The following is a 25967-nucleotide window of genomic DNA, read 5'->3' on the forward strand; positions in this document are numbered from 1 at the left end:
GATTAAATAAGTAAAGACATGTAAAGTGCTCAGCATATTTCTCTGACACATAGTAAATATTATTACTTGTTTTTCTTGTTAAGCAATTAGTGTTTTTATCATAAAGAGAGAAACTGTGAAACAGTATATATTTATAAGTAAGGCAAGACAGAACGCAAATGAAATTAACTAAAGAGAAGGCAAAGAAAATAAAAAGAAGTTGACCAGACTCTGGGTGCAAAGACTTAGCAACTATTTTTAAAAGAAACAAAGGGTAGGAATGTATATTGGTACAATTACTTTAGAAAACCATACCCAAGTGTTTATCAAGAACATTTTCACACTCTATGAGTCAGCAATCCCACTTATAAGTATATTTACAAGAGAAAAGCATCCACAGATCCAATGAAAGGATATTTGATAGGTAGAATGCTCACAGCACAAGTATCCATGGTATTCATTAACTGGAAACTATGCAAATATTCATTAATAGAAGAATGGATGAATAAGTTTGCAGCAGTAAAAAATGAATGATCTACAACTACACACAGCACAATGGATAAATCTCACCAATGTAACAACGAACAAAAGAAGCCAGCACCAAGATTCCAGGCAAAAGTACCCCAGCTGATGAGAAATAGAGAGGAGAGAGGAATTTCTGGAGTGTAGTTAACCTTTCATTTCTTCATCTGGTGCTGGTTACATGGGTGGGTTCAGATTGTAAAAATTCATTAAAATGTACACCTATAATATGTGCATTTTCCCAGTATGTGTAGTACTTCAGAGAGAGAGAGAGAGAGAGAGAGAATAGAAATGGAATAAGGATAGAAAAGGCAGGGAGGAAAAGAAGAGAAGAGAAAGGAAGGGGGTGGGGGGTGGGGGGAGGAATGTAAAGGGGAAGGACAAAAATAATCCAGAACTTGGAAAGACATGGATCCTTGGCTCTGGTCGCCCCTGCGGCAGCACCTGACCCGGTTGGCTCACCCCTCTGCCTTACATGCCACTCCTGCCCTGCAGTGTATCTGCTCAGCCCGAGGATGAGGATGGCAAATGACCTGTATTAGGGGTCTTTTCTTCTCTTCTTCGTTCCCCCACTTCTCCTCCCTGCCCTAAGCCTCTCTAGGAAGAACTTTCCAAGTGGATAGTTCAGGTAGTGGAGCAACTTGAAGGAGCTATGCTAAATGAAAAACATAAGACTCCCCTCCCCTCCCTTCCTTTCCCCTTCTGCTAACCTTTTTTTTCTTCCTCTTCTCCCCCATTCCCTCTCCATCCCTTCTTTATCCTCCCCGGGACATCCTCCTGTGGCGGAGCTCCTTCAGTGGCTCTCAACGCTCGGGGTCGTGGGGCGGTGCCGGAGCTCCCAAGGTGTCCCCCCCCACACCCAGTCCCCGCCGGTACTGACCCCGCCCCCCAGCCTCTGGCTATTTTGGGCGTGTTGGCCGCAGCGGCGGGATAGCTGACAGTCGCGGATCCTGTGACACCTCCCGGCAGCCCCGCACTTGTTGCTCCCAGGACCTGTTGTCACCCCTTAACCTGCCTTTCCCCTCAGCTCTCTGCCTCCTGCTGGATTCAGCCCTTTTCATGTGATCACCTAGGACACAGATCTCTCGACATCGACTGCCTCAGCTAGGGAAATAGATGGTTTAAAAAAAAAAAAAATTCTAAGCACCGCTCTGAAAAGAGGCCCCGCTGGGCAGGAGCAGAAGCGGCGGAGCTTTGGCCCCGGAGCTGCAGAGGTGGCGCCTCTCCGGCTCGGGACGGTGGCCCCAGGCGCCGACGGCATGACAGACTCGGCCACAGCTAACGGGGACGACAGGGACCCCGAGATCGAGCTCTTCGTGAAGGTAGGTCGCCGTCCGTGCTCCCGCAGCACCTGCAGCGCCTCCAGCCGGGCTCCTACTGGCGCAGGCTCACGTGCCAGGGCGCGGATCGCGCTAGGACTCTGTACCCTCCCTAGGGAAGGCAGTCCGGGGCCCTTGAGGTCCCCTGGATGACCTATCTGCAGGTCAGCGCCTCGCTTCGGGGGGCTCCAGGGCAGAATGGAGTGAGGGGCAACGTGGCAGGTGGTTGTCTTCTTGGAGAGGTGTCCCGCAGTTTGTCAAACCTGCTGCAGGATCCGCGGTCATCACTGCCAGTCCCGTCCTCCCCAGTGGGATTTTGACTGGTCTGAAGGACATCTGCAGGTGTAGGGACATGGCAGGAACCTGGCTGAACCCACCCACAACCCTTTCTTCTACAAGAGAGAGGAGGAGGGAAGAGAGAGAGAAGGAAGTATTATTGTTAGAATATTTGATACAATGTTGGTGACATTTTGGCAAAGCAAAAATAACATTTCTTCAAATCCTCTTCCTCGCTTTACTCAGAGCCACCAAAATCAAAACGAAGGAAATGAAGGTGATTTCTTGGTTTGTGACTTAGAGAGCAGAAAATGAACACCCCATTCCCTGAAGTTATTATTACTGTCATAATCAGCATTATATAGGGGACTCGGGAAACGCTAAGCGTTTGGTGAGGGGAAACCTCGCGGTCAGACTGGGATAAAGGAGCGCAGTGCAAAATTAAATTAAGCCGCCTTGCTCCTTGGACAGTAGCAGTTCAGGTCAAAGCTGCTGTACTTCATTTGCAACCTGTAGGAGGAAGGAAGGAGGCTGAGGCAGCCAGCGTTTCCCCGTGCCCTGATGCAATGAGAAAGAAACATTTGATCAGTCCTCAGTGCCGACACTGCAGAAGCCTGGAAACCTGAGGCCGAAGGAGAGTGGCCTCCAGGGCCAGCAGAAAGAGTCCTCAGGACTTGGGGGAGGGGAGTCTCCAAGCTGCGAGCGCAGAGACCTTTCACAGTGGGGGATAAACTTTCTGAATGCAAAGTTTCTCCGGAAATATTCCGATAGCTGAGCAGAGGAGTCCTTGGTGCTGGGGGAGGATTATGGGGCTGTTATTTCCCCCAAATGGTTCTCCTTTGCAAGCCGGTTAAATAGGATTTTGTTTGTTTGCTTTGCAGAAAGTTTCAGGTGGATGTAAACCTGATAACAATCATTTGGTCTCTGCTACCTTTGTAATCCAAAAACGTATTCATATGACCAGTTGTGATTTATTGCATGCTTGCGAAGTGATCTGTCTCTGATGTCCCAGTCTATTACAAAAGTTTCCCCTGCTGGGTTTTAAACTGTTTATGTTTCTTTTTCAAAATTACACCTCTCATTTAGTGACACTTGCTTTCCTCAGCCTAGTCTCTTCCCAGGATGTCCTCCTTTGATTTCTAGATCCCCTCTAGGCAGGATTTCCAACCTGGCAGAGCCAGGTATGAAAGAGGTCACATCCCCTCCCAGGCTGGGCAGTGTTGAGCCATGGGAGTGGTAAGGGGGCACCCTGAACCCCAGAGTTCAGGCTTGCAGCCCAGAGGATGAATAGGCAGAGCTTTCACAAAGCGATGAGTCTTGCTGCTCTCCTTAAGAAAGCTATTCTAGGACTTACTCAGATTCCCTGGGAGGAGGTAGCTTCAAGGTGTCAAGTTCTTGAGAGATATTTGAAACACAAATTGGTTCTTTAGAGGCAAAGAAGCCCTTTGCCCTACTGCTCCTTGTGGAGACCGATCCTACCTGCACCTTTGGAATTTCATGTTGGCAGCTTTGGAGATTTATATGAAAAGCTCACTTTTCAGATCCCAGTGCCCACTCAAAGAATTCTAAAATGTTTGTGTTGTCATTCCCCCCCCCCCCCCCCCGCCCCAAAGGAAAGTAATCCACAAGAGTCAAGCAGATCCTTCATGGCCACTCCAAGACCAGAATGCTGGAGGGAACAAAAAAAATTAGATAGAAAAGCTGTTTTGATCCTGTCCTCCCCCCCCTTTTTCTTTTCTTTCTTTCTTTTTTTCTGACTTCTGTTTAGTGTTACCACTTATAGGGTCAAGTAGAAGCTGGAAATATTGTGAACTAAAGTTGCTGTCCAGGCCTTGGACTGTGTTATTTTAGGGAAGCAATATCCTGATTTGAGAATCAGACTTTTCCCAAGTTTGAAGTCTCTGGAAGCTGTAAGATGCCCATTAAAAGAAAGCCTTTCTTGCAGATGGTGTCAGGTAACCAAAGTGCTTTCTGCAGGTCAGGGCCTGTGGATTTCTATGAAGTCTCCCAGGCACAGCAGGCTCCACCCACAGGTGTGGTGTTGGTCATTTTCAATACTCTCTTAAAGGATCCCCAACTCAGCCCACCTGCTGGGTCCACCATTCTAAATCAAGATGAGCTTGATTTAGAATCAAAAAGCTCATGCAGTGAGCTTCAGGGACATGTGATCCTCTCCCCTATCAGTTGGTAGTCATTATCTGTTACTAATACTGATAATAGTATTAATGATAATAATAACAGCAAACAGCAGCATTTTAGGACTTGTGCAGCAAGTTTATATATCTTATCTCATTTGATCCTCAACATTCTCATTTATGATGATTGATTTGCTGATGTGAAAAAAATGAAGCAAGCTCATAAACCTGACTCACAGGGAGCTTGTGAGGCTTGGTGTTGTCAGAGCATTTGGTGAGCTGCAGTTTGCTCTCTATGTAACAGTCCAGGGAAATAAGAATGAGGATCAGTCCCATTTTATACAACACAACACACTAGCTCAGAGAGGGTGTGTGAAATGTCCAGAGATAGACAGCAAACAGCATTAAGATTCAGTCCTTAAACGTAGCAGTTCAGAATCTAAACTTCCTGTTCTTTTCCAAACGCCAGTATGTCAGTCCTTGCACCTTATTTTGACAAGTTCAGCTTTTAAGTGTCATCCATGAAGATGATGATTTATAATTTGCTAATCTGTCCTAATGTGTTTACAAAATTCTGTCAAGGAAACTGCCATGCTCTCTAAATTCCAATGAACATTCCAACTGGGATTTAAAGAGATAGTTTCCTTACTTCTTTAGTTTCTTGATTTATATTGAAGAAGGTTAGATCAGATACACTCCGATTCTGTGGGTAGGGCAAAGATCTGGAGACATAGGATCTGAGTACAAGTTTTATCTCTGCCTCTAATTAGCTAAATAACTCTAAACAAATTATTTAACTTTTATGAGCCTTTACAGCAACCCCCCCCCCCCACTCCTTAAAACAAGAGATGGTTATAGATAAGGTGAGCAGATAACTCATTGTCCAAACCAAAACAGTTTGGAAGCAAAAGAAATAATTGGTCTGGGACAACATATATAACCCAGGATTATTTGGGGGTAAATCAGGATGTATCATCACTCTGGTTAGGAAAATACAGTCACCAAGGATTTGTTGTGAGATTCTAAGATAACATATAAGTACATAAGTTGAATATTGCTATAAACACCTTGACTGCAGTCGTGATGCAAGTAAGGTGGCAGGTGGAACTGTTCTCGGTCTGCAGATCCCTGATTTGCCTTGGGGAACAAAGCCCTGGCTCTTTCCTTACTCACAGGGATGGGAAATCAATGAGATCATGTGAAGCTTGGACTTTGATCAGAAAGAGAAGGCAACAGATTAGGGACTGCATAATGGCACAAGGGTGGTTTATTGCAAGATAAAACGAGCAAGGAAGTAAAAGCAAAACAGAAAGCAATTTGGGAAGACAAACACAGGATGTGCTGAGTATGTTAGATCAAGGTATTGCCTCCACCACTTTCAGTCGAATCCCTAGACCCCAGACGCAGAAAGCCACTGAAGCAATGTGACCATGGTGAACAGATTCCCTACAAACCTCTCCTGGGGCCAGGAACCTGGATTTCAACAAAAGCCAGTGACTCTCAACCTTGACTACATATTCATATTATTTAGGGGATTTTAAAACTCTTGATGCCAGGCTGTTCCCCGGGCCAATTACATGGGCGTTTCTGTGGGTGGGGCCCAGAATTGGATTTTCACCTCCACCCCTGGGTGACTCTAGTCTGCAGCTTGGTGGAGAGCCTCTAAGGCATCATGAGAGGTGGGGCTGATGGCAGGCAGCTTCTGCCACAACTGAAGTTGGTGGCCTTGCTGGTGCAGATTAATGTTCAAAACTTCTAACGGCTTCAGGGCATCATGGTCAGGAGTGTTGATAGCTCAACCCAGTTGGTGCTCAGTTAACAAATGCTGACGGACCAGTAAGCCCTATCCACAGAACTCTAGAACAATCAGTGCATGGGGTCGGTCTAGTCAAATAATCATCCGTTCAGTGTGGGGGAAATAAAAACAAGTCCTTCTGATTGTCTGATGGAAATGACTAGTATTTTCCTTTACCAAGTGACTCCAAAGCCCTGACAGTGGTATGGGGTGCAAGTCAAACATGGGTCCCCGTGATGTGGTCATCTGATTTCCAGAACAGACAGGATCAAATTTTGTCATGTTCCCTCTGTATGCCCAAGCTGTTCTGTCTGCCTGGTCACCTTGGGAAGCTCACCTAAGCATGAGCTCATACAGTTTTTAATGCTTCCTCCATCCCACTAAGCAACTGTGTTTTTCTTTCCCACCATCTCCAGGTTTTGACTTGCAGTTAATGACCCAACACACAAATCTACCTGCCCTGCTATGTCATTGAGTGCTTCCTTTCCAGTAATACATCCACAGAGTACTAGTGTCCAAGGTCAAAGATGCTCACTCAGGTGCTGTGGCAGGGTGTGGGAGTGGCTGTATGTCTGCAGTGGTGCCAGCTCCTGCCTCCCTGCTGAGCTGTGTGTCTCTCTGGGTATTCTTTGGCTCTCTCCAATCAGGGCAAAGAGTGTCAGTTTAGATAATCAGGTCAAAACTCTTCATTCATTCTTGGTTTCCTTTGACTTACCAAGTGTTGGTCCTATGCTAGCATTATAAGAGTGTGACATTGGGTGTTAAGCTGTGGCTTATCAGTTGTGTGAGCTGCTACAGACTGACATCTCTGGGCCAGTTTCCTAGCAGTGCAATGCTAATAACAGTAGTACATATCTCTTGGGGCTAGTTTGAGCATAGAATGAGCTGCATATGAATCTAGGGTATATGAAGGGCTCTTCTATAGCCCCATGTATCCTAATCAGTGAAAGCAAAGTCCTTGGATTTCCCTCCCTTGATGTGTAGAAGCAGTCAGAGCTTAGGCCCACCTGATCCTGTCTCACTGCTGAAATCAGAATGCAGACCAAGGGCAGCTAGGGCACAGGTTAGCCATCACTGGCTCTGATTGCCTCAGACTGAGCTGGAGGGCAGCAGAGGCAACTGTCAGAACTAATGCAGTTGGTGTGACCACAGGGCCAATGCAGGTGTGACCACAGTGCCAGTGCAGATCCCGACCCATCATTGGATTCTGGAACTTGATTCCTCCCGTCATTTACTCCTTTATCTAAGGAAGCTTTCTCATAGCTGTGTCCTCTAGGGATATCAGTTCCTTTTTTTTTTTTTGTCACTGGGCACTGGGGGAGACTTCCCAGGCTCACCTGAGAACTGCCAATAACTTCGGTGAGAAAGAAGATTCTGGAGTCTAGGGGTTTCTTTGCAGGTCTTCCCACTGCCTCACCAACAACTTCCCAGCTTACGTATGCACAGGGGCTTTCAGAGAAAATAGACTACCCATGAGCTTCCTGAAGACTTGGGTCTGTAGCAGGGCTCTCTCCATTCAGACATCCTGAGGGGTCTGCTCTATTTATCAGAGAAATTTCTTTTCTTCTTTTTTTTTTCTTTTTAGTTATACACGACAGTAGAGTATAATTTGACTTATTTATATAAACATGGAGTATAACTTATTCTAATTAGGCTCCCAGTCTTTTTTTTTTTCTTTTTGGTACTGGAAATTGAACCCAGGGGTGCTTAACCACTGAGCCATGTCCCCAGCCCTTTTTTGGATTTTATTTAGAGACAGGGTCTCTTTGGGTTGTCTAGGACCTCGCTAAATTGCTGAGGCTGGCTTTGGACTCGAGATCCTTCTGCGTTAACCTCCCCAGCTGGTGGAATTATAGGTGTGTGCCACCTGGCCCAGCTAGTGTGGTTGTACATGTAGAGATTCACTCTGGTGTATTCATATGTGAACAGAGGAAAGTTCTGTCAGAATCATTCCACTGTCTTTCCTATTCCTCTCCCCATGCCCTTCCCTTCATTCCCCGTTGTCTAATCTGCTGAAATTCTATCCCCTCACCCTTCATGATGTGTTAGCAACCACATATCACAGAGAACACTCAGCCTTTGGTTTGGGGGCATTGGCTTATTTCATTTAGCATGATAGTCTCTAGGTCCATCGATTTACCAGCAAATGTCATTCTTCATTACGGCTGAGTAATATTCTATTGTGCATAAACCACATCTTCTCTATCCATTCATCTGTTTAAGAACACCTAGATTGGTTCCATAGCTTAGCTACTATGAACTGAGCTGCTATAAACATTGATGTGGCCACAACAGTATAGTATGCTGATTTTAAGTCCTCTGGGTATATACCAAGGAGTGGGATAACTGGGTCAAATGGTGGTTCCCTTCCAAGTTTTCTGAGGAATCTCCACATACTGCTTACCAGAATCATTGCACCAATTTGCAATCCCACCAGCAATGTGTGAGTGTGCCTTTTCCCCCACATCCTCGCCAACCTTTATTGTTACTTGTATTCTTGATAATTGCCATTCTGATAGGAGTGAGATGAAATCTCAGTGTGGTATCGGAGATATTTCTTTGCCAGCCACCTGAGTGACCATCTACTTTGGAAACTTACATTTTCCTTTAGGGAGTATCTGAGTTCTGAAATGTAAAATTCACTAAGGGTAAATGAAACAGTCTGCTGTCAGAACTGAAATGAATCTTTCCCACTAAAAAGAAATGGAGTTGTCAACCTCTGAAAAAACCCTCTAGCTCTGCTGACATGGGAAGATTTTTTTTTTTTTTTTTTTTTTGAGACAGAGTCTCATTAAATTGCTGAGGGTCTGGCCAAATTGCCTAGGCTGGCCTTGAACTTGCGATCCTCTTGCCTCAGCCTCCTGAGTCACTGGGATTATAGTTATGTACCACTGTGCCCAACTGGCACAGGAAGATTCTTTGAATCATATTTTTTGTAGCACTGATAATACACAATGGAGACATGATTCTCAGTTTTCAAAGCATGAAAAAGACAGTAAATCTTTACATGCCCAGGCCCTGCCCCCCAAGAGATTGAGATTTAAGAGGTTGGGGTCAGGCTAGGGCAACTGTATCCTTATAAAGCTATAGGAGGTCATTCTGAGATTTGTCAAAGACTGAAAAATCAGTGGTCAGACCCTGGGTAAAAAAGATTGTGTTAGGCAGTGTGGCATCAAAGGGGCAAGAGGAGCTCCAGGCCCCACTTGAAGCGTGTATTTCACAGGATGGAGGAGGTTGAGGCAAACAGGCTTACAGACTCTCCTCAGACAAACCAGGAAAGGAAGGAAAGGAATGCTTTTGACCCTCTCTCTCTATCTGCTCTTCTTCCCTTGAAATTGTTTTTCTTTTCTTTTTTTTTTTTTTAAATAATGTAGGAGTGACAAACAATTTAAAATCTATGAAGAAAAGAGATACTAAAAAGATAAAGAAATTAGGGAGTTAGGAGTTAGAGGATTGAAGACAATCAATTGGCCAATTAGCAAAAAAATGTTTATGAGGCACTCACTCTGTGTCAGGCTCCCAGGGAGCCACAGATCAAAGGAAGATGGGGTCTTGGCTGTCCTGATGGCGGGTGGAGTAGAAGAGTAAAATTACAAATGGATATTAGTGCCAGTGTTAGGGTACAAAATGAGGGGTACAGATGAAGGGACAGTGTGGTCCAACTCAGGTCTTTAGGCCTAATAGATGCAGACCTGAGTTGTGCCTTTAGAATGATCACTATCCATAGAGGTGGCTAAGACTAGAAAACCACCTTGGGTCCGGCAAAGATATAGGGGTAAAGAAGTTCAGACAAATTTGGCTAGAGGAAGTGGTATATTCAAGGGAGCCATTGGAAATAAGCCACAAATCAAAACCAAACCAAACCAAACAAAAAAACAACAGGGGGCCATCTTGAATGGCTGGTAGGAGACTTCTGCTCCCTCACTGGGGAGTAAAGGGAAGAGCTAAAGAGAGGAGCAGAATGATGTGTTCCATGTTTAAAAGGTTCACATGCTGGGTTGCATGATGTAATGGGAAGACCTGGGTTCCAGATCCTACTCTGTCACATGCTAGCTTGGGGAATTTAAGTTTCCTCTCTTATGAAATGGAATCATAAAATTGTGGAATTTCTGATTTGGGCAAACCTATAGACATCATCTCGTCTGACCCCCTCTGATGAGATCAATTCACAATCTATCATTTTGGGATACATGCTGGATAGAGCGAAGGGAGTGAGCTCAGCTGCTGCTGTAGTGGCCACGGTCACCATGACCATTAGAATTCAGAGAGCCTCAAGGAAGAGGCCCTTGAGGAGGATACTGCAATGATCCTATCAGCAGTTCACTGTGACGCCAAATAGGTTTGAGAGGCAGAATGTGCTTTGGAAGAGTCAATACAACATTAGGTACATACCTTGGAAGAGGCCTGTGCAATTTATGAAGGACACCAAAATTTAAGGTTCCATGGTTTTGTGGTAAAATCACCTCTGGAGAGTCTAGTTTCCACACATGGAATGGTGATACCATTGGTGGGCTTGACCATCATTGTCTAAGATAAATGGATTGAGTGTAGCTCAACTAAACTAACTGTGCTTTAAGATTCCTTTATTATAAAATCTGATGAATTTATAATAAAAATAGGACTGTGAGAAAGAGATTTCTTGATCATGAACATAATCTATTTTAAAACTGCTATGTTGGAAGCGTGGGCAGGCCAATCAGGTGCAGGTATTCATTAGAGTACTGGAACATCAGAACTGGGAATGAGGATTGTCAGGACAGGAGATGTGGACTTGAACTTCTCAGTTGAAGAAATAGGTCCCAGAGGATGGAACATGGAGAAGGAGTAAAGAAAAAGGTCTTGTGCTTTAGTTTCCAATAAATGTCTTCCTGATACCAGCAGCTCAGAGATTAGGCTTCAACCTCTGAATTTGGGGGAAATACATTCAGACCACAGCAGATTGGATCACAAGGCATTTCTGACAGCCAGCTGAGCAATTTGGACTTTTATTTATAATATAGAAGATTGCCTATGTCCCTACCTGCCTGTGGAGCAATTACATTTTGAAAGAGGAAAGTGCTTGCTGGTCTAAATATGGCACTCCTGCCTGCTGCATCTGAGAAGGCAAATTTTGAAGTGGGAGGTCTTCACATCATGCTGTGGTCCCCCATAGTCTATGGCATGGAGAAGTTTGGTGCTGCTGGGTGACCCTGCACCCTGTATCAACCATGGTCGACCTTAAGGTGAATTTTTTCTTTTTCTTCTTTTTTTACTTCTGTTTATCATTCATCTATGGTAAGGCGAAAAGAAGCCAGTGGAAACAGCAGGAGAGGTGAAGGGGGTGGGGAGTGCAGTGAATGGAGTCCAGCTGAGAGCCCATTACCTAGAATAAAGAGCAAGGGAAAATCTTGTCCCAGTTACTTTCTCTTAAGAGAGGTTGTCATGGCAACAGATAGAAGTTTCTTGATTCAGCCCAAGGCTTCTCTCCCCAGGACGCACACCTCTATTTCCTAAAGCTGAGAGTGAGCAAAGGTCCAGCCAACACAGCAGGTGAAGGGGTAGGGTCTCCCTGCCTTTGATTCATTTTCATGTTTGGGTCCTGTGGCTTTGTACCGTCATAGCATAAACTCTAGGACTCACAGTGTCTTTGGGATCTGCCTCAGAAACTAAAAAAGCCATATGATTGTGGCCCCTCATTATAAATGCCTCAGACCTTTCTTGTGTGGATGAAGGGTTCTGGATAGGGCCTGTGCTACAAGGGAAAGGGGAGTTAGGTGGGATGTGGGGAGAGCACTTATCCTCTTTCCATGAGGATAAGAGGGACCGATCTATCTGCCAAGACTATCATGAAGGTCAAATAACATAAAGAACACGAACCTCTTTTGTAAGTTTCCAAACTTACCCTTGTCTCTGTGTTATCAACACAAGCAAGGCCTTATATTCTTTTTATGTCTTCCACAATGCTCAGCATGCATCTATCTTCCTGTTTATAATAATGACTCTGCTAATATTCCTTATGTTGCATCAAGGTAACCTGTGTCTGTTCCATTATTATTCATTGATTGCTTTATTTAACTGTTTCAATGCAAGGCAGGATATTGGTCAATATAGGCCATAGAAGCCAGCTGCTGTAATAACCACCCATCAACTTGTTCATATAGTAGCTCCATGAAGCATTTGTTGAGGGGTCTTCTCCACTTAGGCTCGTTCCATTCTGTAGTTCTGTCACTCCCCAAGGCCGCCAACTCTTCTGCTGGGTTCTGCATTTAACCAGCACAGAGGGAAGACTAAAGGTAAAGGATCCAGCCAAGAGGTTTGCATGGCCTCTGCCTGGAAGTGGCCATATCACTTCACCCACTTTCCACATCCAGAACTCAATCCCATGGCTATCTCATGTGCAAGGGAGTCTGGGAAGTGCCATCTAGCTGTGTTTCCCAGGAGAGAGGGGAAATGGGTTTGGAGAATGACAAGTCAGCCTCTACCTTAGAAACCAAGTTGTTTGTTTCCCTGTTTCCTGCCACTCCATCACCTCGGTGGCATCCCTTAAGATGGCATCCTACATACAGCTTCTCTCACTTCGTCCACCATGATTAGTACTATCTGCTTCAACTTCCTAGAATACTCTTTTTATCATACTTGTTCCTCTGTGTCCCAGATCTAAATTCACCTGCTTCTACTTAATACTGAAGATGCCTTTCTTTTCCCAACCTTATTTCTCATATTCCCTTGAACTGGTTGCTTATGTGTCTATTCATATGTTGAAGCAAATTTTTCCTTTGAGGGAGGAAGAGATTTAGTCTTTATCACATTACAAGGTAACTGGCTGGGGGCTGTGGATGGGATTTGTCTCTATAAGCTTAGGGAAAAACAAAAACAAAAAACATGGGAAACCTGAGCAGATCTGAGCACTTACCACCAGAACAGGATTTTTCAGCTTTGGATAGTCACATAAAAATTTCATTAAATTCCAGCCCATACATATAAATTGGACTCTTCATGGAAGGGACTCCCAGACATCTGCAATTTAACAGATGCCGCAGGTGATTCTGATGCAGGATCCAGTGAGGGGAGCACTGCCCACACCCACCAGGGCCTATGAGGATATCCCGAGTCTAGACAAGTGAGGTGAATGGTGGAAACTTAAAGCATCCTACATGCACAGGAGAGGAGTCTGGTTGGTGAGTAATCTTCCAGATGCTCTCAGGTCACCCCAATGAATGGAACATTTTGGTCATCTCAAATAATGACCCTTGACCTTAGAATCTGCTCTCTGGCCTATGGAATTATAAAAACTGCTCATCCCCATTCCCAAAACATAAAATTCTCAAAGTGGAAAATGTTGGGGAAGAGATTTGAGGGAGGAAGGGGAAAGGCAGGAGAAGCAGATGGAGCTGAAGTGGCTGTGGCCTGAAGATCCAGTGTCGTTCCCCAGGCCTCTCGGGTCCTGGAGTCTCTCTGTAGTTTCAGAAGTCCCTGGAGAATCACTGGGAAACTGAATAATAACAGCGGTGGCTGTGTGCTGTTCTGAACACCTACCTTATGTTAATTAACTTCTTGAATTCTACAGAGTCGGCCCTGGCATTCTTCCTACATTACAGATGAGGATACTGAAGCTCAGATGGAGTCTCCTGTAACTAAAGCCATAGCTAGGACATGGCAGATCCTGACTTTAACCTCTGGCCCCTGGCGTCAGGATCTGTGCTCTCTACTGCCCCATTTCAACCAGATCCCCAGCTTTATGAAGACAGAGTACTGGTGTGGGCATTTTCCCCACATGGCTGGCTGGAGTGAGATGACAAAGCCTTTGCCTTTTCTTAATTCTCCGTAGGTCACAATGAATGGTCCAGGGTCAAGGTCAGATCTTCACACTTAGGCAAATGATGCAATTCCCAAAGAGGGTGAGTTAGAGCCTTCTAAAGACCACAAGTCTTCTTCCCTCTTCTATGTTATACTCTTTGATCAACCTCTTTGCTTTAAGAAATATTCCCCATGGGCCATTTCTAAAGTATAAATATGTTGCTCTAAATGGCTACACATGGACCCTGTGGTTCCAGTTCACATGTTAGGTAGGACTACTTCATCAAGTAGTCAGAGGCAAGCAGATCAGAAGGAAGGGCAGAAAGATCAGGAATGCTACATGCTACTGGGGTACAGATCTTGAGGACCATCAGGTTATGGGGGGAAGTGGTCCTTGTTGTGCATTGTGGGGTGACTGCCAAAGGCAGACCCTGTCCTCTTACTGGTTTACCCTAGAGCCGGCTCTTGATCAAAATGCTTCATCAGGATTCTGAGATAGGGTATGAAACTCATCTATGCAAGGATGAAGCCCTTGTCTTATAAGAAATTTTATGTTTATTCTAGTAGGCCCTGCCTCCATTATTAAGAATGGGAGATTATAGTAATTTAAAAAAATAGATAATTTGCCAGGGCACAAAAAAAAAAAAAAGAAAGAAAAAGAAATGATATTTAACAATGTTATTCATGCAATTCAGTGGGATCCATTGAGTTTTCATGGGATTCTAACAGCTTCAATCCTTCCCCGGGGCCAGACAGTTTTGTCTCTTACAGTGCTCCATAGCAGACTGGAGTCAAGGGTTGAGAATACACTGGTTGGCTACACTCACGCCATGGGGTCTAGCCTTGCTGATGCCAGGCCTTTCTATGACACATGACCAAGTCAAGGGTGCTGAGACCAGAGAAGTCATTATAATAAATACAACTTATTGGGCATCTACTATGCCCTAGACATTTTGCTAGGCACTGTTTAATACAGTATTCCTAATCCTTTACAAGCAAGATCATCAGGTAGATCTATAGATGAGAAATCTGGGCTCTGACAGGTGAAGTCTTTTGCTTAGGGTCTGATGGACAGTGGCAGTTAGGATTCAAAGCCAAGTCTGACTGACTCCAAAATTCTGTAATGTATGCTAATAATTAAAGATAATGCAGGTAAAGTCAAGGCGCTTGAGATATACTTAGAGCAGTTGGCCTCCCAGATGCCAGTCTCCGGTGCAGTGGGGGAAATAAGGAGGTACATGAGGTAGACACAGTTGGGACCTGGCAGAACTTGCAGTCTAAGGGTAAAGGGGACAGGGCAGCACTGGACATCCAAAGGAACTGTGACCTAAAGGCCAGTATGAGTCTAAGGGAGATCAAAGCAAGTGTTTGAGGAAGGCACCTCATTTCAGGAAGGTACCTCATTTCAGAAGGCACTAAACAGAGTTTTGCAGCACAGGCAGGCAAAGAATTGAAATTCAACTCCAGGATGGGATATGAGGTGAGATTCCCAGGAAAGCTCAGGTAGAGACAGGAAGACAACTACCTCTTACCTCCTTCTCCCACAGACCTGTTGCCTAGGCAGATTCCAGGGCAGGTGATAAAGGGACCTAGGTTCTATACCTCTAGCAAGACCCAGCAAACTTCTCTTGGTACCCACCTCCCCCAGGAGGATAGGACCTGCTGGAGAAAAGTCACAAACCAGCCCTTCTGGACCTAATCCCTGAGGTCGATAAGAAGCTTATCTAGGCCTGCTGCTCCTCAGAAAAGGTCTCCATCTGTGTGCCAAGAACTACTCTAGCAAGGGCGAAGTACCTTTCACTCCAGAGTGGGAGATAAATGGCCCTCAGCTGGCGAGTGCTTTGGAGTGAAGGAGTGAGCACACAGTCCTCAGTCAAGGAGGAGAATGTGGTTATCAGACACACGTAATTGTGGCATGGGGGAGGGATGGTCCAAAAGGAGCCGGGGGGGGGTGGGGGTGGAGGACAGACTGGGGATGGGAGGCAAAGATCACCCACATCACGGCTCTGCTCCCTGAGTGGGTGCTGAGGTCCTTTTTTGGGTTCCAGGGGATAGGACAGTAACCAACTGGAAATGGTTACCTTGAAATCTCAGAGCAGATGGCTCCTCTCCTCATCCTGGCTGTTTGCTACAAAGAAATATGTGCACAATCACTTTATTATTGCATATGTACATACACATATATATTAAAATATATATGCTTGTATCTCACATTTATATATATAAATAAATATACATAGACACATATAATATATAGAATATACATATAAATTTTATATATGTATATATGCTTTTTTTCCTGAGATTTGAGGTCCAAGGCTGAAATCCACAGTGCTTTGCACTTTCCATATGCTTAACCTCTGCTATTGCTATGCAAATGGAATGCATATCTTTATATTTATTCCATATCCAATAATCATCAAGTAATAGAGCAACACATTGAAGTTTACAATATGTGAATTTTGGCTCTGCTTCCTTCCATTCTGTTATTTTGGACTCATAACTTGGGTTTCTTCACCTGTAAAATAAAGGGATTCCATGAATTGACATCTGAGGTTCCATTCAGCTCTAAAATCGAATCTTTGATTCTTCTGCATAGTAAGCACCTTGCAGGGCCCTGTAGGAGGTTCTAAAAGACCTCTGCTCTCAAGTTTACAGATACTAGGTGAAGAGCTCAGCTTCCAAAGCCTAGGTCAGGTCAGCATCTCTTCACGTGGTAAATATTTCAGGCCTCACAAGAAATGCTGTCTCTGTTGCAGCTACCCAGCTCTGCCATTGTATTATGAAAGTGGCCACAGACAATATGAAATGATCGACTCACCTGTGTTCTAGTGACATTTTATATAGAGGTGTGGGCTGATTCCTGGCTTAGGTACCAAACTGACAGGGACTGAGCAGAGAGTGGTATGTCCCCGAGCTGTGGACGTGGCAACCTCAGGATCCAGTAGTAAGATGAAGCATTCTGAGTTTCTTAGAGAATGTTCCTGGCTGAATCAAAGTTATTAATAACTTTTTTTCTGCCTATGATGAAACATTAACAGAGGCTAAAGCTCAGGACTTTATTGCCAGGCCCATGAAAAGGTGTCTGTGGTCATGAATGCAAAACCTCACATGGGGGACCACACCTGGACAGAACTCTTTCCCTGATTCTATCACCACACTTTTGCTCTTCCTCCACACTGGGGATTGTTCTGTCAAATGATCCCCTTGGCATTTACTGCTTGGCCTGGCTTCTACCAAGCCTTGTGCTACTGCCATGCTGCTCACTGGGGTGGTGCCCTGGCATCTGTGTGCTGGGATGTGGCCACCTGGCAGTGGGAAGATGCACAAGTCTTCCTGGGAATGTCACTGTATAAAAACTACAATGATTACCTCATGTCTGAATCAATTCTGCACACCAGGTGAGAGTGTAGTGTGCAGGCTGGTCAGGGAGGCCTCACACAACTGCTCCAGATTTTCTGAGAAAGGAGAAGGTTATCTTATGAGGTCACACATTCCTAATGGTGAACACTTGGGTGTGCTTTCTGCCCTTGACTTCCCTGTACCCTTGACAAGACACTTGGCCTCTCTGGGGAATTTTTCAACTATGAAACCAATTGGAACTGCATTCCTTGGGTCTGCTGGGTCCTGACCTCAATTCAAATTGCATAAATTCATGGAATTCACTTACAATCTCTGGCTTTTGTTGACTTTCTTTGGTTGACTTTCACAGTGGCCAGTTTCACTGTGTGTGTATGTGTGCATGCACACCTAACTTCTTCATATTTAAGGCCCTAATTTTCAGTCTTCTCTGATGCTATGATTTCTTGATAGCATCTATGAAATCCATGCTTTCTTATGCCAGCAAATTATAATAAAAGGTACTTCTATCCTTTATTCATATGCTTTTATTTGGGGGTTATTTTCAACTTATTTCAAAGTGGACATAAATAGTAGACATTGCCCCCAGCATCATTGGTGTAGACATCTTAGGCCTTTGGTCTTCAAGACAGGACCTAGGGACTGGCTTTTTAGCCCCCATTTCTTTTCTTCTTAGAAAAAAATAGGTTCTGTGGTTTGCAACAAAAAGCCCCAATCATTATTTCTTTAGAAAAACATTGTAAACAGAATCTTCTTTGAAGTCTATGTATACTATATTAACCATAATACCTTATTTTAGTGATTAGAAATAAACATCCTATTAGATATATAAGAACAAAAATTATTTTGGAATTCTATTAAATTCTTTGGGATGTTTTTTGTAAACATAAAAATGTAGAAACGACATCGTATTTAGGATTCATTAAGAACATGAAACTCTCTGTCTCCCTGGGCCAGCCTGGAGGAGGTAGGAGAAAGCAAGTCCTACTAAGGGAATTGTTTTTACTCCCTTTCCATCTCTTCTTGTGCCACCAAAGAAAAACTTTTCACTGAGTGAAATCAACTTATAATAATTCCTGAGAGCCTCCTTCAAAGAAAAACAATAAAATAGTATCTCACATTTACTAAATACTACATGAATTCTTTTCATGTATTTATCATTCAATTCTTACACAACTCTATTAAATATTATTATTTTCCCCACTGTCTAGATGAGAAACCAATAGATGAGTTACCTGTCCAAGTTCATGCAGCTTATAAGGGTTCTTGACCTACCCTCTCCATGAAGGAGTCACTGAAGGGACCAGTGCAGTCCGCCTGGGGGTTGGAAGTGAAGGAACAGTCTTCCCTGATCACTCTTGGGACTTGCTGGTATCTTTTCACATTCCCTTAGTCTTGGATGTTAATAATACATTAATAGTATCTTTTTACTATATTTAAAAATTTTTAAAAGAAAATGACTGTATATATGTATATACATGTAAACATATATACATAGATACACATCTATTTAAATCTCTCTGTACACATGAATGTATATACGAGTGTGTGTGTGTGTGTGTGTGTGTGTATGGAGAGAAACAGAGAGACGGAGAGAGAGAGAGAGTGAGAGAGAAAGAGAGAGAGCCCTGTAATTTATCTGCTGAGCATCAAGAGCAGACAGAATTACAACTAAGGGTCAAAGGGGCTTTGGCCATGCCCACAGTGAAGCTGGGGTAGGACTGGGCACTCTCTGTGAGTACTGCACACAATTGCTCTCCTTTATGTGCTGAAGTTTGTCTGCTTTCATGACCTTTCATGTTGGGTACCAATCTGCCACTTGCTAGCAGGGGATCACTAACAGTTAATCGTTAGCCACACCCTCTGCCTACCTAATTCTATCTGTCAGCCTTCATTGAAGATGTGATATTGGTGGGGAAATTTGCTGACCATGAACCCTGTGTTTAGTCAACCACACAGAAGAGGTGTTAGACTTATTTGTGTCAATCTCAAGGAGGAGAGCTGAGAGCTGGTTTTAAACTTTTAAGTGGAGAGGCCAAATTTAGCTTAACAAACTGAAGAACTTTCTTGCAATAAAATTTGTCCAATGGAAGGATGGAATACCTTGAGACTGGTGGTACACTCCCCATAAATGAAAATATTTAAACAGAGGTTGATGCCTTCCATCGACCTTGCTGTAGAAGGAACCTATATATTTGGGCCCAGCAACTAGTACCTGGAACATAATAGGTGTCTGAATACAAATAGTAGCAATTGTTAGAAGATCTGTTTCCACTCTACAGGCTCATGATTTTAATCTTCCCCTGAGTTAGCACCTTTGCTGTAAGATGGAAAGGATGAAAGGGATCAGTACTCTATAATTTGATGAATTTGTCAAGGTTAGAAACATGTGGCTCAATGATATGGTACTTTAGATGCACTAGGGTTACTCAGAGGAACAGGGAGGGGCTTTCTGTCCCACATCCTGTGGTTGATGTAATTCACACAGGATGGAAGTCCTCAGATACTATCTGTTTTATGTTGTAACAAAACTGGGCAGAAAGACACATTACCTTTTACATCCATATTCTCATGTAAGTCTTTGCACAAAGCTGAACATTTCACAGGTGCTGAAGGAGTTTCTCAGGGACTGATTGATGATGTGTTTGATAAAAATCTTACCTACTCTGGTGGTCAGAGCTATAAAATATTAAATATGCTGATGATTCTCTTTTGTCCAAAATGAATTCTACTCATTCAAATAAATGTGCAAGCTTCAGAGTTTGCAATGGCAATCTAAAACTTGGAATTTCAGAAAATTTTCTTTTATAAACAATTAGAAGTTTTCTGCTCCTATGGCCTCATAAAATCTCTCTCAACTCTCAAGATTTGGAAAGCGAGTCATGTCCAATGAGCTGCAGAACTGGCGGGGGTTCTCTGGCTTTCGAATTGCTATTATCTGCTTCCTGTGAAGTCTTGACTAGGGCTGCTCTCCTGGCCTAGGTGGGAGCTTCTTCTTCATGATTTCAAAATGCTTTTCAGATGTCTATCCAGCTAGTGTCTGAGTCTGTGCACACATGCACAGGTAGATGCACGTATGCATTCTCAAGGGGAACAGTGTCACTCTCAAGGGAATAAAAATTTGTTCTTGTGGGATGAAAATTTTATATATCCAATGCATATGTGCCTATATAAAATATGTAACAATCACAAATATACATGCAGCACATAAATAGATGTACAGTATATCAGTGGTCTTAAATTTTCATGGGAGGTGATAAGGGGAAAAATGCCTAAGAAGGTTCTTTGAAGGAGATGACTTTTTTAAAGTGTTGAAAAGCACTTATAGCAGCTGTACTGACACGTAAATGCCCATTTAGTTGGCCATGCACATATGTACCACACATTCCTGTCCATCTCTTGGGCATAAATACATGCTCTAGTAGTTTCATCTAGAAAATCAAATTGTTGATGGGGCAGGACTGAATTCTGTGTTCATTCTGAGCTTTTCTGCAACTTAGAGTCTCCCTGTGATGGATTTGCTTTCACTTTCATGTTTCTGTTAACAGTCTGATTGTGTGTGTGTGTGTGTGTGTACTGACATTCTCATTTTGACTTTCAGACACTTCAATTAACATCTTGTATGGTTTTCAAATACAGCCTGCATTTGCTGTCATTCTCTGGAAAGGCTGCCTGCTTGAAATGAGCTCAGTCAACAGTTGATTTCACAAGACATCTGCCGAGCACCCTCTGTGTGCGTCGTTTCACAGTGTATCTTGTGGGTGTGCAAAGATGCAGAACATGATTCCCCAGTCAGGGACCCAAGGCAGGGACAGAGACAGACGGAAATTACAGATGAAAGCACACTGGTGCCTTTGGAAGATGTGGTTGACTTGCATCACCTGGGAGGGTCAAGGAACTTGCCTGATGTCTTCTAGAACTCTTGTTACTCTTTTCTCTTGTCACTGCCCTTTAACAACTTTGATGCCCTTGTTAATTATATTCACTATGATCCTACCTTGTTTTGATTTTGAGTGCCCTTACAACTTTTTTGGAAGTAGCTTGAATATACAGTCCATAACATAGGGTCTCATTTTTAAAATTTTAAAATTCACACAGTTCAACTAAGTATTTGACCAGGTTGTCAAGTATCAGTGCTGAATTCCTTGCACTCTTTAACCTCCTCTTCCATGATACCAACCTTCTACTGACACATAGACTCCCTCTGGGTACCTTGATTCTGTATTCTCAACCTTCCTTTGAAAGCACTTTGGGACCTTTGACTAATGTCACACCTGGCCCTATTCTGAACCAATTAAATCAGAATCTCTGGGGATGAGGTTCAAGCTGGTATTTCTTCCAAGCTTCTCAATGATTCTAATATGCAGCCAGAACTGAGCATCACTGACAAATCATTGGGTCTCCAAAATAACTACATATAATAGCCTTCCAGGAAGCTTTTAAAGATTACCTCTAGAACTGTGAGAAAATAAATTCTGTTCTTAAAAATTATCCAGGCTCAAGGTATTCCATGACAGTAGCACAAAATGAACTAAGACACCAACGCTCAGAATCTCAAAGCCCATAGGAATATGGTCAGCCAGACAACATGGGGCGAGGAGGAGACATTCCAGTGATAGGGAGCAGTGTGAAATAAGACAAGAAGATGAAAGTGCAGGGCATGGGACAGGGGTCCAGGAGGAGTAAGAATTACACCTGGAAAGTTGGTTCTCCAGATAATAATCACGCACTGGGCACAGGTGTGTCACTGGGGCAATTTTGGAGGCCCTATTCTGTGCCTGCCAGTAACCCTTTAATCCTGGATCCTGGGGCAATCTGGAGGGTTCCAAGAGAGGGGTAGCTGGGGTGCTCCAGCTGCTATTAGCCAATCAGTGTAGGTATTTCAATACTTGAACGACTGGCATGACCTGAAATTAGCTGTGTTTGTAACCAAATCATGGAGCTTCTTGAATCTAAAACAGAGGAATTTGGAATTGGCTTTGTAGGGATTAGGAAGCAGACCTCCAGTTATTATTGTTGTTTATTAATTTTGTTATGAGCATAACTTGTTTGATTTTTGAGTGTCCTCAAAACTGTTTTGGAAGTGGGTGGACTGTAGTTCAACCTGACAGTGGCAATTCCACAATTCCCTATCCCATGTCCCCTCCATGTAGTTCACATCACAGCAGCTTGCTTCTCCAAGGTTAGCAAGAGAGCTCTTCTTTTATGAGCCTTCACTCAACTGTCAGGCCACCAGGGATTGTCTCTCTTTTGATGACCTCAGAATCAAGTGATTTGGACCTTGATTAAATCTGCAAAATAGCTTTATTATATTCTGTTGGCTACAAACAAGTCCTAGATCTCATCAAAGGAGGGGATTATCCACGGGGACATGAATGCCAGAAGACAGGGGTCATGGAGAGTCACAGATGGGTTGTGTGCACAGATAAGTTGAGCTAACTTTCCTCCAAGCGGGTGCTTCATCTTATTTTCATGTCGACTGCTCGGGGAGGGAGCTGATAAGGGCCCATTTTACATGAAAGGAAACTGAGTTTCAAAGATCCAGTCCTTTTTCCAAGGTCACACAGCTAGGAGAGATAGAATTTGGTCTTGAATCCAGGCTTCTCAGACATCAACCAACAACCTGTTTTACTCTAAGCTTGAGCAGACATATAAATAAAGTTGAAGAATATCCAGGAGAGTCAAGGTAAAACTTCAGTTTTACAATGACATCCTCACAGTATTTCAGGCTCTTGGTTCCCCTAAAATTAAGATCACATCTCTGACCTTGGAGTTGGCATTGGTTTATTTTCTGAGGGAGGATGGACACCCTTGCTGTATATCGGGGTTTTGCACATATTACACCCCACAGTGTTGCTACCAGGAAATTTGCCTGAAGTCCCTGGGAGGTTATGTGACACTCTTTGTCCATAGTCAGATATGAACGCCACCATCTTTCTATCACTATCAGTTTGTTCAGCTGGGCACTTGTTGGCCACCTCAAATGGTTTTCTAAAACCAAGAGAAAAAGATATATAAGTCAAGAATGGAGGGGGTTTTTGTTTGCTTTATTTATATTTAACTTGCTGACCTGTGGCTAGAATGGAAACTAGTGACTTATACATGAGTGGAAACCACTTTAAAAAATAATGGTGGGACACTGGTGCCACCTACCTCCAATGAACATGTGGGTGAGCTTTTGAGATGAGGGTAGAGAATCTCCTTTGGTGTGTTTGATCTTCATCACACCTTTCATTTTAAAAACAGATGGCTTGTAAAGCATATTTGAATACTTATATAATTTAATTGCTTAACAACTCTGTTTGCATGACCCTACTTTATAGATGAGGGAGAGTTTTAGGGAGGGGCTCCATGTCTTGCCCCAGGACGTACAGTTCATGAGGAAGAGCTGCATCTTGTGCATAGCTATTCACTTCCAAGATCTCACTCTCAACTCCTCTCCCATGGGTATGTGGGTGGCAATGTCACTAGAGAGAGCTCATGGATGTGAGTTCACAGAATAATCCCAGCCCAGGCCCACAGACATTGCAGAGCTGACCCCAGAGTTCAGCATCAATATCCTATGGGTAAAATTCCAGCTGCTCATCCAGGACTGGTGCTTTTGCTTTTACTTACCTCCCCATACTGAAAGGTGGGTGTGACTCACTCCATGCTCTGTCCATTTGGGAATTTTGGTTGCTGGGATGAGATGTCTATCTTGATCTAGCTGATTTCTTGTGAATTTTAAAATCTCCCATTTGCAAAACAGACCGTGGGCAGAGAGAGCTTGGAGAAAGCAAGATGGCTTCTCTTCCTCCCTGATTGGCATGTACATTGACATCACAGTGTGATATTGGTCAGATGGTGATACTAGGGATAGAGAAGTGGTGAATATAGAAAATGACTTCAATTGATCTGCATCTTAATCTGGGGATTTTCCTTAATGTTTCACCAAAATTTCAAAGCAGTCCTGACATTTGTTAGCCAAAATGATAACTTTTTGACAGAGATAGTGTCAGAAGTTGATATTGGCCAAATATTGGGATATTTACAGAGCTATACAGCTTCTGCAGGATGCTGGGGCTGCTTATTGAAGCTGGAAAAAGGTTCTGGTTTCAAGAGTAGGGCCATTACCTCATTTTCAATAAGCCAGACCTCTGAGCAGAGTTCTAGGGGTGGGATCAATCTGTGGAGCACTGGGGAGAGGGTTTCCCAGAAACCTGGGGAGTATGAGCCCTGCCCAGCAGAGCCTTGGAAGAGGGACCCCTATCCACAGAGCCACAGGAGCAAAATCACCACCACATTGGGCTCAGAAGGTGAGACAGCAACCCCAAATGATTGTTTTCAAAACTTAAGATCTAATGGGACTTGCTTTACCAGGGTTTAGACTTACTCTGGACCCACGGCCCCTCTCTTGTTTCTTCCTTTTGCCATGTCTGTCCTATGCTGCCCACCACTGTTATTTGTAAACAAAGAACTTGTCTGATTTCACAGGTTCACAGCTGCCTCCAAATGAACCACATCTCAGGTCTCATTCTTAACAGGATTTGGAGGATACTTAGATGAGATTTTGGACTTTAGTGTAGATGCTGGAATGAATTAAGACTTTTGGAGCTATTGGGGTGGAATGAATATTTTGCATGTGAGAGAAACACGAATATTGGGAAGCCAAAGCAGAATGCGATGGCCTTCTGCCTCCTTCCATCTCACAATATTGAAGCCCTAATCCTCAATGTGACTATGTTTGGAGACAATGCTTTTAGGGGATAATTAAGGTTAAATGAGATTATAAGGTAGGATCCTAAACCAATAGGATGGGTGGTCTTAAAGGAAGAAGAAGAGAGAGACATCTATCTCTGTGTGTCTGTGTGTGGGGTGGGGTGGGGGAGGGTGCACATGCACTATTGAGAACTCAGCCTGAAGGCAACTATCTGCAAAACAGGAAGAAAGCCTGCAACAAACAAGTTGGCCAGTACCTTAATTTTGGATTTCCCAGCCTCCAAATCTATGAGAAATAAATGTTTATGGTTTAAGCCACCCAGTCTGTGGTATTTTGTTATGGCAGCCTGAGCAGACTAAGATGCCCCTTTAAGACCCTAGTGCTGTGATTATAACAATAATATGCAATGCATCTTATAAGGTAGGTCCCTAATCCAATAGGATCAATTCTCATTCTACCAATCAGAAATCCTTTCTCAGTTTCCTCTGTGCATAAGGCACTGTGAAGGATATAGGTGGGTACAACATGTTCCTTTCTTCAATGGAGACTACAGTTGAGCAGAGGAGATAAAGCTTGGATGTACACACCAAGAGGTATATAACTCCAAAGGGTGGCAGAAGATTGTGATGCATGTTGAGTTAAGAAGGAGGAGCAATGACTTCTGGCAAAGGAGGAATCAGCAAAGTTTTCATAGAGTGAGAAGGGACATTAATAAATGTCTCCAGGAAGCAAACATTTAGCAGAGCTTCCCACACACCAGCTAAGTTAATGGGGTCAAATGCTTGGGTGAAGTCCACGGTTATCACTCATGTTGCTATTCTCAGCATCTTCCACTGGCTACTGATGGGAGAGCATCAAGTCTATAATTTCATTGGCAACACAAGAGCCACACTGACTTTCAAGAGAGGCATGACTGCCACTGATACGGCTGAGCGGCTCGTGGAAAATGAGTCAGGTCAATGCCATCCTGGAATCTAGCACAGACAGTGTGGCTCCAGGGTTGTCTGTTTCTGCACAAGCCCCTTGATATTGGACAAGGTCTCCATCACTGCCTCTTTGCTATCTGAACAATGAAGTGATTCCATGTTGCTCCAGCTCCTGGCTAC

At 43.6% G+C, this 25967-nt stretch overlaps 1 protein-coding gene across 2 annotated transcripts in view; it reads left to right on the forward strand.

The window, feature by feature from the left end:
- The window catches only part of Clic5 (chloride intracellular channel 5), a 148644-nt gene that overhangs the window by 48142 nt on the left and 74535 nt on the right, over window positions 1-25967 (forward strand). The window contains exon 1 of one of the 2 annotated variants that reach the window (XM_027950528.2): window positions 1398-1823. The exons of the other annotated variant lie outside the window; for it this stretch is intronic. Coding sequence (XP_027806329.1) covers window positions 1761-1823 — 63 coding nt within the window. The 5' untranslated portion in view covers window positions 1398-1760. Of the gene's footprint in view, window positions 1-1397; window positions 1824-25967 lie in introns of those variants that run through there. 2 annotated transcript variants of the gene reach the window in all.

The sequence above is a fragment of the Marmota flaviventris genome, chromosome 6 (genome assembly GCF_047511675.1).
Source record: "Marmota flaviventris isolate mMarFla1 chromosome 6, mMarFla1.hap1, whole genome shotgun sequence".
Classification (NCBI taxonomy): Eukaryota; Metazoa; Chordata; class Mammalia; order Rodentia; family Sciuridae; genus Marmota; species Marmota flaviventris.